At 47.1% G+C, this 12,592-nt stretch overlaps 1 protein-coding gene across 11 annotated transcripts in view; it reads right to left on the bottom strand.

Moving 5' to 3' along the window:
• The window catches only part of TIAM1 (TIAM Rac1 associated GEF 1), a 193,666-nt gene that overhangs the window by 28,208 nt on the left and 152,866 nt on the right, over positions 1-12,592 (bottom strand). For all 11 annotated transcript variants that reach the window (XM_075433087.1, XM_075433062.1, XM_075433071.1 and 8 more), the window contains 2 exons: positions 11,127-11,213; positions 7,494-7,718 (listed from right to left, as the gene is read on the bottom strand). In XM_075433087.1, coding sequence (XP_075289202.1) covers positions 7,494-7,718; positions 11,127-11,213 — 312 coding nt within the window. The remainder of the gene's footprint in view (positions 1-7,493; positions 7,719-11,126; positions 11,214-12,592) is intronic.

The raw sequence follows: 12,592 nt of genomic DNA, 5'->3' as shown, positions 1-12,592 counted from the left end.
CAGCCGGAAATACGGAGCGACCCCCATCCGAGCTGAAACCACAGGAGAAATATAGACCAGGCGGAACGCGACTACCCCGGCTGAGTCCCAGCCGAGACGCTCGGGTGTCTGCTCCCACGAGAAGTGCTGTAAAGGTTTCAGTGCCAAGTGCTTTCAGGGGCTCAAGTCTGACTGCAGTCTTAGAAGAAAAGTGTCACTTATTTGGGCAGTTCAACAGCAACTTCCTTAAACAGAAAGTGTCATTTCTAAATGCTGCTGGGGAAAGGCCCCGCTATGACAAAGGCGTACCTTTCAGGAGATACTCTGTCATAAATGGAACAATTTTAATACAAATTGTTAGGGAACAGTCTCTCAGATTAAATTTTTATTTGAGAAAAATTTCACCTATAAATCCACAATAAAAACGGTAAGTATGCAGTTTATTTCTTTTTTAGAATGCTGCTTAGCTTTGAAACACTGAAACACGGCTAACAGGGGAGGTCCCAGGCGACTGAAGGATCGCCAGTGTAACACCCATCTACAAGAAGGGCCGGAAGGAGGATCCTGGGAGCTACAGGCCTGTCAGCCTGACCTCGGTGCTGAGCATGATTATGGACAGGTTCATCTTGAGCGCACTCACCGGGCACGTGAAGGACAACCAGGGGATCAGGCCCAGCCAGCATGGGTATTCATGAAAGGCAGGTCCTGCTTGACGAACCTGATCTCCTTCTATGGCCAGGTGACCCGCCTAGTGGATGAGGGAAAGGCTGTGGGTGTTGTCTACCTGGGCTTTAGTAAGGTCTCTGACACTGTTCCCCACGGCATCCTCCTGGAGAAACTGGCTGCCCATGATTTGGATGGGTGTACTCTTCGCTGGGTAAAGAACTGGCTGAATGACCGAGTGCAGAGAGTGGTGGTGAATGGAGTTAAATCCACTGGAGCTGGTGGTCGGTCACGAGTGGTGTTCCCCAGGGCTCAGTTTTGGGTGTGGTCTTGTTTAATATCTTTATCAATGATCTGGATGAGGGGATTGAGTGCTCCCTTGGTAAGACTGCAGATGACACCAAGCTGGGCAGGAGTGTCGATCTGCTGGAGGGTAGGAAGACTCTGCAGAGGGATCTGGACAGGCTGGATCAATGGGCTAAGGCCAATTGTACGAGATTCAACAAGGCCAAGTGCCGGGTCCTGCACTTTGGTCACAACAACCTCATGCAACGCTCCAGGCTTGGGGAGGAGTGGCTGGAAAGCTGCCTGGCGGAAAAGGACCTTGGGGTGTTGATCAACAGCCAGCTGAACATGAGCCAGCAGTGTGCCCAGGTGGCCAAGAAGGCCAATGGCATCCTGGCTTCTATCAGTAATAGTGTGGCCAGCAGGAGCAGGGAGGTGATGGTGCCCCTGTACTCGGCACTGGTGAGGCTGCATCTGGAGTACTGTGTTCAGTTTTGGGCCCCTCACTACAAGAAGGACATTGAGGGGCTGGAGCGTGTCCAGAGAAGGGCAACGAGGCTGGTGAGGGGTCTGGAGAACAAGTCTTATGAAGAGCGGCTGAGGGAGCTGGGGCTGTTTAGTCTGGAGAAGAGGAGGCTGAGGGGGGACCTTATTGCTCTCTACAACTACCTGAAAGGAAGCTGTAGTGAGGCAGGTGTTGGTCTCTTCTCCCAGGTAACCAGCGATAGGATGAGAGGCAATGGCCTCAAGTTGCATCAGGGGAGGTTTATATTAGATATTAGGAAAAAATTCTTTACTGAAAGAGCGGGCAGACATTGGAACAGGCTGCCAGGGAAGTGGTGGAGTCACCATCCCTGGAGGTGTTCAAAAAACATGTGGCACTTTGGGATATGGTTTAATAGGCATGGCGGTGTTGGGGGTAGTGGTTGGACTCGATGATCTTAGAGGCCTTTTCCAACCTATGATTCTACGAAAGAAGGAAATATCACTTTTACAACGGGGTATTCTGTCCCACTGGGAAGTCCCACAGAATTGAAAACTTCTCCAAAGACCTGTAAAACTGAGCTACAACTATCACAGTTTCAGTCGACTGAGCAACCAAAGAACAGTATAGGGACAAACTGGGAAACTTAAGTCTTTCCTGTAGAGCTACAGAGCAAGCCCCGTAAATCTCTCTTCCCTTCAGAAGGACTCTATTGCTTCTCTTTCCATTTCAACTAGGCAACAAATTGTGCAAATATAGAAGAATCTAAGCTGAATGTCATTCCATTCACTCATGCTTCTTGGCAAAAATGCAGGTTTGATGAAACTTTCCCTGTACCAACTGTACCACGGCCACTTTTCACCCTCTCCAGGTCAGGAGCCTAGTCAGACACTTGTAATACACTGGAGTAGCCCCTTTGGAATAAACAGGAGCTTCCACAGATGTAAAAATGAAGTATGTGCTCAGGGACCTTGGAAACAAGTGACACTGCGGTCAGAAAAACCAGCATTTCCTTCTGCAAGCACCATGCTGCAGCCTCGGGCTCACAGAGCCAGCAGAGGGAGCGGCAACACAGCAAGAATATTCAGATTACAAACGAGGGAGCTGGTATGCTTACTGCAGCTAAAAAGGGAAGGGTCAGAAACCCAGAGTCGCAATGCAAAAACTAATGTGCTAACAGCCACGCTGCTTATTTCAACAGCAGCTCAGGCAGTCTTTAGAAAAGCCAGAAATGAGACCTCTGAATGCAATTCTGGCTGAGAATTATCGTCCTTGAGCTTTGGCTTTTAAGCTTTTAGAAAACAGATCTTGTGAGCAACAGTTCTGCATGTCTCTGATTAATTATACGCAAGACCCTCAGATTGCTGCTGCAGTTAAATGCCCCTGGAATTGTTAAATCAAGCATTGAATGATAATAATGTTTTTTAACATGCTACAAAATGTACCAAATTAGTTGTCTGCCTCAAGAAAATAACCCTGAAGAAATTAAGGTTACTGTTAGTCTCAGCTTGTTCTGAAATCCAGATTACTTAGCCTAAGGGGATCTGTGACAGGACGAGGATGGAATGAAAAATAGCGGCCATTCTTATAGTGCAATGAATGTTTGTTTCAGTTTTATACCATAGTCTTCAGAGCGTATGTTAACTTCAGCCTCTGGTTCTCCTGCTTTCTGAATGACAAAATAATCGACTCCTTAAAAATACCTAGCTGCTTTCTATCTGGAAGATTAACATACCCATTCAAAACAGAGGTATACTTTCTTTTTTATCATTTATACATTCTGCATGGTGATTTGCATGGCTCACAGTTATCCCTGCAGAATTATCCCTCAAGCTAGAGGTCTCCAAAATACAGGAGCATGCAAAGCTTAGACCTCAGAAACTCTACCCCAGAGTAAAAAAAGGTAGTGAATTGCAGGGAGACCACAAATATGGATACTACTCCCATTCCCAAATCCCCTTCCAATAATAAAATATCTTCTTTATGATTTTGGGGAGATGCAGTGCTGTGTTTCCAGCTTTCAGCATCTCATTCCCTGGATCGAGTGGAGCAGATCAAGTGGGGAGACAAAACACTCCTCATGGGGAGGGGAGACAGCTCTCAGTGATCCTTTTAGGCAACAAGGAAAACATGCTGTGGGCCTCCACACAGAAGGAGAGCTAGTCCTCCTCAACCAGATTTACGCAGACTGCAACAGCAAAAGAGAAGACTGAAAGCCAGGAAAAATGGTAACAGATGAAAGGAACAAAACTTGTGGCTCTGCAAGCCTGATGCAGTGTGAATTCCTAGGGGAAAGTATATCTCATACCCAAGATTGTATTTTTTGCATCAATTAGAGAGATAAAATCCAAGGTCATTTCAAGAATAACCTGTTAAGCAAACACAATGAAGTAACCGCTGACACAGAGCAGATTTGCAGCTCTGTCCCCAACCTCAGTATGCAGAAGGTAGTTCCAGAGAATAAAACAGCTGCGAGAGACGTTGTATTTAACAGGAGCACTGGCAGTTGCTTCAGGGAGGTCAACTCCCAGAAACACAGGCCCGCTTTTCTCCTGGAAGACCTCCCACTGAGTAATGAGGCATTAGCAAAGCTTCCTTAAAAAAAACGTAACACAGCATCTTTCTGCCGAAAACACACAACGTGATTTGCCTCGTGCAAAACAATGTACCCTTTGCTGACTTCATAGCCAATGAAGACTTGCTAGTGAAGAAGACACTGACAGAACATCAGCATGATCAGTCAACCAGACCCTGAAGTTCTCGAGAATGGATGTGCCTACAGGTGATTTATACCTGCTGGCACTCTGGCCCAGCAATGTTTCACACACACCCCGCTGAAAGGGGGGCTACACTACTTCAGGACCAAAATAAATATCTGCATGCTATAAATAAAGCATATAACAGAAATCACTGAGCTGCTTTGCCTAGCTAGCCAGACTGCCAGTAATCAACAAGGACACAAATAAATGGGTCAGTGGGGATTTCATACTTCACTGCTCTCTACAAGAAGCTGTGGAGCCAAGATCAAAAATCTAAGATACAGCCACAATCTCCCAAATAAAAGCACGTACTCCTTTTTAGAATTTCACGTGGATCCCATTTCAGGTAACAAATCCCTGAAAAAGCACAGGGCCAGAAGAAGAAAAGCTTCAGTAAAACATTGTGTTCTACAAACATCTAGAGAGAAATTGATGGGGAAGATCAAAACACCTGCCTCCCAATCGCATGCTTGGGTGCAGATCCTTGATTTCACTCCCACCTCAGGCTGCATCATCCCAAATTAGAGCATCAGTACTGTTTAGCTTTAAACACCATCTTCACATTGTTCTTCAGAGGCGTATTTCATACGGCAACTACAGGCACTTTCAGAAGCTGCCACAGACACCTGCACATCTACTGATAAGCTATTGTGTTGCTTCTTTGGTTAAAGCAGTATTCCTTCCCCTTTGAGGAGGAACGAAGGCGATTCCCACCTCAAGGTTTGCTGTGTTTTGACAGAAAGCAAATGTCAAGAGAGCTCAAGCTTTTGTGTTGTCTGTTGCCTGCAAGAGAGAGCAAAGGAGCTGACTACAGCACAACAGAGGCGAAGGGTGGCTGTACCGAGAGAAATCTGAAGGGAAAAGGAAGTCTTGAAGCTTAGCGCTGGTCCTGGGAGCTATTTAAGAAGGAGGCGCTCCGGCCCACCAGACAGTTCACGTGCTCACTGCAGGACATGGAAAAACAAGCAGCTGTTCCACACCACTGCGATAACCACAAAAACCCAGCTTGGGAGAGGCTTACAAAGGAGGACAGACACGGCTCGAGTTGAGAGCAGCACAAAGGAAGCCACGTCTACAAAGCAGCAGAGGCGGGAGGTCTGATTTTGCCGTGACATCTCCATCAGCCACGTCCTGTGTCTTCATTTCACATGGTGCATGCAGTGTCATTACTGGAAAACGTTAAAAGGCAAATGCTGGGCTCATCAGACACGTTCGGCAAACCATGCACTATCTCACCCTCAGCAAGGGAAAGGATCCCTCGAAGCCCCTCACAATAATGATGCAGAGAACTGACAGCAGCAGAGAAACTCCTTGTGAAGACCAGCTGTTGAGACTCTGTGTCAGGAAATGTGACTGCTCTGCCTTAGAAATCACTACGTTGCACCAACACAAAAGTCTCAGTTCCCAATTCTTTGCACCCCGGGCAGACACTCAATTCAGTGAAAAGCTGGGGTACGAGGACTCGGCACTGGGGGTTTCAGCAAAAAAGGAGAAAAGGATGGGGCCTGTGAAGAGCTGGTGTTAAGTAGGAAATGGGGGCATCTGGTGGCCAGCTATAAAAATGTACGAGATGAGCTCAATTTTTCAGTACAAAAGCCTAACTGGGAAAAGTTCAATGAAAATTAAAAGGGGAAAATATCCTTCTGAAAACGTTTAATTTTAACTGCCTTTGGGGGTTTATCCCACATCTTACACGAGGTTGCTTTTATCAGTCCCCTCAGAGGTACTTGCAATAAGCGGCTTTTAAGCTTTCTTGTTCGCTTTATTCCACTTGCTATGAATATCACACTCCCCAAAGTCAGACGAGGGGTCCAGGTTTCCCTTTCCCCACTACCTGCTCCCACCACCAGAACAATGACGTTTTTGCTACATCACTTTCAGTAGATATTTTAAGCAAAACCCGAGCGGCATCCAGAAATGTCGAAAGGCAGGCTGTACCTCCCTGACCCTTTGCGGGCAGAGATGAGTTGAGTCAGCTTGGTCCTGAGCCCAAGCAAACTCTCTTTCACTGAGGCTCATTTGCTCCAGCTCAGCACCATGCTAATGCGCTCACACTGCTCCTGGCTTAGCTCCAGTTTGCACCCAGACTCATCCCAGAAACCCTTAGGCTGAGTGATTGCAGCAATCAGACAGACATGTCCTGGGAGAAGGCTGACTTTAACCCCAGTGAAGTGTATTAACAGCCCCCCCCTCCTGCCTCAGCTTTTTATTCCAAATGCCCAAACCAAAACCATTCCATAGTTATCAAAACAGTTATTCTGACATTTCTGAAACCTTTAGTTTAGGGAGAAAACAAAGTATTTTGACATGTTCAGACACCATTTACTTTTGACTGGAAGTCAAAATTTACCTCAGCACAGAACAGTTTTGATTATCTAGAAACTACTTCTTTTGGGCCATTCCACTCATTTTTCCTGTATTTTAAGTTATTCCAAAAAAACTAAAGCGAGCAGGTACATCCAGTATCCTCTTCTGGTTTTGAGTATGGGGGACATTTAGAAGCCTCCAAGTGAGACTTGTCTAAGCAGGCAAGTAAGAGGAGACACAGTGCAGGAGCTTTCCTGCTGTCCCTCTGCTCTGGCAGTGCAATTCCCAGCACTGTCACCTTGCAGACGTAACGGCTAGCAACCGCCAAGGAGGTGATCCTGCTCTTCTGCAGCCCTTATCCCAGCACGGGTGCTTGTCCTCAGCCAGTTCAGGAAGCTAAGCTAGTGGCAAACAATTCACATTTGCTAGGGATTAATTCTCTGCCAGCTCAGTTCTCTGAACAGGGCAGCATGGTGGGCAGGAACGCCCCTTCCCACCGCAGTGTGCTGTGGGACCAGTTAGAGACATTTGGCTGTAATGTCAATCCCCACCTTTAGGCGTTTTGAACTGTCCTTGTGAGCTATTTATGTGTCTCATCAAACGCACAGGACTTCTGTGCTCCTGGCTAGTCCCAGAGAGGGCGAATGCCTAACCTCTCCTCCTTCCTTGCAATACGTATATCCTGTGGGCAAATCCAGAGGTAAAGGCACCTCCTGAGCAGCCCAGGAGTGAGCATTTAGTTCTGCGACTCACTGTAGGTGCAGTTACACGATGTGACATGCATTTGGCGATGACACACGTTGCACAGCCTAACCGTGTACACAGTCATCCTTCATTGCTACTGCAGATTGTACCTTACAGCTTCCAGAGCTCCCACGTGTTATCTGCCCAGCGCATTCAGACTGCAACTCCTCTCACTCGAACCATGGCAGTTACACGCAGGGATCAATGGGATTACACCAGCACACTGCAAGTGCGAATCCTCCTCCTGGTAGTTTCTACGCTGAACCCAATACCTTGGTTGCTCCCAGCTAATGCCAGTGCGCTGTCACTCAAGTCCGATGGGTTTTCCAAGCGACGTGGTGGTGGCTGCATCAGTTTCTGCCCTTCCTCTATCTCAGGATAGGTGCGCACGGTAAGACACAGTGAAGACTGAACAAGGGCATCTTTCAGCAAAGCTGAGTCCAGATCCTCAGCAGCTTTCTTGTTAATCTCCACAATTTCATCACCAGCTTTCAGGCCTGCAACACAGAAAGGAACAGGTAAGGCTTGCACAGTAACGTTTCTGTTACCCACAGGCATCAAGGAGCTCAGCTGGGTGTTTATGAAGTGCCAGACAGTGTTATGTCTAGACATAAACATTTATGACTGCAAATGATAATGAAATTTGATGGACTTTTGCGAGACCTGTTGTCAGGCTGGTACTCCAGTACCATCCCTAAGAGTGTGCGCGGTGCCCAGGATGTCCCTCCCAATGTACCAGCAGCAAGACATCCCCTTTTCCTTCACCTCACTCCGCAAGGGAACAGCTGCTGTACAGCAAGTCACCCTACACAACATACTGCTCAGAAATAAAATGTACACTGACGGAGAGAGTCAGACTGCTGAGGCACTGCACACAGGACAGGGGAAGGATGGAGTAGCTGGGCTCGCTTGATTCTTGCTTTTAATTTTCCACAGAAGTGAAGGCTTTTATTGGAAGTGGTCACCTACCCAAACACCTAGGAGGAGAGAAAATGTTTCCCACCCAGCCAGGGCATACAGTGTAGGGCTTCAGATCGCCTCCTCTCTGGCCCTGTCTCCATCACGTCCTAGCAGACAGATCTTCAAAAGGCAAATTTTAGCACTTGGTAAATTAGTCATGTTTTTTCTTAAATCTGATTTCAGAAGCTATTTATAGCACCAGCACACAAGGGAAAAGGGGATCTACAGAGGAGACAGCTGACTCCTGCTCACTTCACGGGCAACGCAGCGATGCCGACAGACAACGTGCAGCCCTCCGAGGAGCCGCAGGAAGCCTGACTGAAGGGGGGCCCGCAGCCAGCCGGGCCTGCTCACCGACTGACAACAGCAAGCTGGACCAGGATTCAGTCACAAATAACCTTCAGGGCCAGGGCACACCGGTGCCAGCAGCCCCGGTTGTCGGGGGCTTTTTCTCTGCTTGAGGGTGACACCAGCAGTCCTCTGCAAGCATCCCTCCGGCAGCCCGCTGGGCACAGCCGCTGGAAAAGCACGCTCTGCAGCGGGCACCAACCCACAAGGAGGGCCACCATGGCATCTGAGCCACCGTCCTGGCATTCACAGGGACGAAAGCTGGAATTTACAGGGTCAAAAGAGCTGCTCCCTCCATGGGGGTGACCTGCCCTTGTGCCGTGCAGTCCTCTGTCTGGACAATCATGCAGAGGAAAAGTCTCACCACCCTTAAGCCCGGATGAAACGCCTCACTCGATGAGCCTGAGCTGCACGCAGAGCTCAGCTGCATCTTCCAGAAAACAGGTTACCCACCCGCTTTCAAGAAAGAAACGTGCAAGGGAGGAGGCTAAAGAGCCTGAGTCTTCTTTAGGAAAATTGAGATCTTTTTAAACGTACGTAATTGTGCCCAGAAACTGCAGCGTGGCATGCAGTTTCGGAGAGAATAAAATGAACTAGATAGAACAGCTACAAAGTAAATGGACCATAAAATCATATTTGAAACAAGGACAAAACAAAGCAAGTCAAGCATTTTGCATTATTTCATTTATTCTACTCAGTGATGCCATGTCATAATAGTAGCACATTAATATGCCTGCAACCACAAACATCGTATCTGGGGCTTCATTTACTCTTTGTAATCCTTGTTTTGAATCATTTGGGATAAAGCATCATGTCAATCTCAGTATGATAAAGCACCTCAAATTCCAACAATGGTCTAGCTAATGCAGACCAACAGAAAAAAAAAGATAAATCATAAAATTACTAGGAGAAAATAAAATTTAAGCTTTCTAATTGGAGAAAAGATTGAAAATTAAATATTGTATCTCTTCTGGTTAGACTTGCTACAGTAAGTGCAGCCAAATGAAAACATGAATGTAAACAATGCGAAGAAGAGCAAGTTTTCCCCCCAGCTTTCTGCTAACTATGGGTATCTTGTCGTAATATCCTTCCAAATACTGTTCCTACAGAAGTGGCTTTTTATATCAATTATGAAGAGCAATTTATCACTGAAAGTGTGTTTTAGCATTTCAGCCCCACAGGAGGCAGTCTGTGTTCATGCATCAATTTAAATTGCCGCTCAAACATTTTCTAAAAGCAAAATAAGAGAAAGCCCTGGTGAACCCTCCTCCCTCCCCGTCCCCGTCCCCACATTCTCTTTGGTACCCACAGGAAACCCACAGGGTTTTATTTCCCTGTGGCAGACTGGCAGAGAGCCGCCCCCCAGCCCTCACTCAGGGCTTCTGGTAGAATCCCCATCCTGTCAGCCAGGGAATCGTACGGGGCTGAGGTCGGGTGAGGAGAGAAAGATGGTCTTTTCAACCTCAATAGACATAAGCAGCAGCCCCCAGAACTACCTACAGGGTTTTCTTAAGTTTGGGTTAGAGGTTACAGCTGAGTGAAACTCCAGGCACCCTGCAGCCAAAACTGCTCCCCCTCCCCTGCCCACTGCTTCTTCCTTCCCAGTTTCTGTCTGCACAGCCCTGTCCCTCCACTGTGCCACCTCTGCTACTCGCTTCGCTGCAATACAAGCCAACTCCATTTCCTAGCGGGTCAGAAAACCAGCCACGCACTTCTGCCACAGCAGTTTTCTGTCACGATGGTGAGCTGAATCGTCTCAGCAGAGTGCCAGAGTCAGTACAAGGCAAAGGGCTGGAGCAGCCTGGGGGAGACCAGCCCCCATTGCTTCCGACAACAGCTAACTATTGAATAAGCTCTGGAAGACCGTGTAAACACTCACCAAGAAAACTCTGAAGGTGTTCTTGAAGACTCTGCATACACTGATGGGTTATGAAGAGATGAGAGTCTTCTCATTCTTCAGGCTCTCCTCGTTATTCTTTAAAATCTGTTTAGGTTTCAGCTGCCCTCCTCCCCAACCAGCCCGTCCCATGAATGCACGAGCAGCAGTGCCAGCACATTGGAAAGGGAGATGAATGGGAAAAGCAGCAAGGGCACAGCAGTGTCCGGGTTGACCTCAGCTTGGGTAAGCTGAAGTTAAACCGTACCCTGCTCTGCCCTGGGACGAGCCTGGCAGCCTGGTTATCTCTGCCGGTTTCTGGTCCAAGTGCTGTCATGCTTCCTGCAAAGGCTAGAGGCTAGAAGTAAAACTAGAGGCAATAATCCCAGCCACAGAGAGCACTACGATGACTTCTGCTGTACCAGTTTATCTTGCAGTGACTGACTTGAGAGGGCCCCTGCTCTTCCTAGCAGCAAGGGATATTCTGACCCTGCTGCATACACAGCAACTCAAAATTAAGAGAGGTTGACTCTACAGCACAGTTGATCCCAAGTGCAGAACAGCCATGCATTCAGTACCTCAGGTTCTTCCCAAAAGACCATGATCTCTTTTGAACTGGGACTCTGGTTTGGTGTGTTGATAAAACTCCCATCCCAACAAGCTCATGGTCTATACCAGGATTAAATAAACAACAACAAAAACATTTTGAAAAGTCTTTTACCTTTCTTGAAAGCTAGGCCTGTCTCTTTTACGCCGTTCACATACAGCCGACGAATCCCTTCTTCTTCCACAGAGGACAGGGAGAAACCTAGGGAGATATCCAGTGAGATGGTTAGAAAAAGCCAACCACTTCCAGCATGTCCTAACAACTGCATGCAGTACAGGTAAAGCTGTGCTGTCCTTGTGGCAAGCAGTCAGAATTCCTCCCTTCTCCTTTCCCATAAACCTTTACAAATGCAAAGGGGAAGTTAAAACGTGAAAGTGGCTTTAACAAAAACCTGAACTAAATTTCTGAGTTAATATGTAAAACATCTACAGCTTTATTTGAGGATACCACAGCTGCAAAACATTGGAACAGACTTCCAATTCTCTTGCTACAAAAGGTCACCTCACGAAGTTTTGCTGTCTGCGGACAAAAGCTGCACAGAGCTGTGGTTTGTGACCCAAACCGACAACAGCGAGGGAACGGAGCGCTACGGCTGACATGCCACCCTGAGCGCAGACAAGGCATTACAGCTCCTGCTAAAGCAGAATGCCAGCTGTTACTTTTAGAAATTCCTGGACTGGACAAGTGTGTAAAAATGCCTCTTTCCCTTTTCCCCTTTCTTTTCTCAGCTGCTCCTGGCATGACCTGTTACTTGCCAAGTCTCAGCTCAGTGCACATTTCATGGCTACGTTAGAGACCCGCAGAACAGCCTTATAATGGAAGTACTGACACAGCCTTAGTTTAAACAGCGCAAATGGTACCATGATGTTTGGTTTTGGTCATTTTCCTGCCATTTGTGTTTGACACTGTGTAAGATAACAATGTGTAAAGGAAATACAATGTGGTTAGTTAAATACGGTTTGTTTATTTACTGTTGAGAGTTATCTAAAGCAGAACATTTGCCTTTCTGAAACTTCATTACTCCCTAAATGGGTGTGGGCAACCATTTGCTCTCTCCTCTTCTGACTAGAAAAACACTTGTAAACCTCTGGAGGGAGACGCTTGCTTGAAATGGAATCAGCCACCAGCCAAGAGGAAGCAGATGTGCTGGGAGCCTATTCTGACTTTAGGACTCCCTTCAAGTTGATGCTTATGGATGGGAAGTTGTTTTTTCACCCAACATTTAAAAAAAAAAAAGAAAGGAGGGGGAAGAACGTGGCAGCCTAGAAGCGAGGAGCATATGGCCCTTCATGACTTACTGAGCTACTTGGAATCTATATGTGAGCTCCTCAGCTTGAACAAAATGGAATTTGTGAAGCTCACTCAACACACCAACTTTGGCAGAGAGAAAAACTCTTGACTAAACAAAAGAGCAGCTGTAAAATACAGAAGTTATTGGTTGTCATCACCACAAAGCCTACCTGGAAAACCCTTAACCAGAAGACCAGTGGAGCATGCCCAAGACTGCAGTTTGAGTCAGCACAAATTATCAGTTGGTAATACCATCACCCTCTTGCAACTGAAATGCAACCAAACAGCTA

The sequence above is a fragment of the Opisthocomus hoazin genome, chromosome 1 (genome assembly GCF_030867145.1).
Source record: "Opisthocomus hoazin isolate bOpiHoa1 chromosome 1, bOpiHoa1.hap1, whole genome shotgun sequence".
NCBI classification, from domain to species: Eukaryota; Metazoa; Chordata; class Aves; order Opisthocomiformes; family Opisthocomidae; genus Opisthocomus; species Opisthocomus hoazin.
Note: the sequence above shows the minus strand (reverse complement) of the source record. Positions and strands in the feature narration are given on the sequence as shown.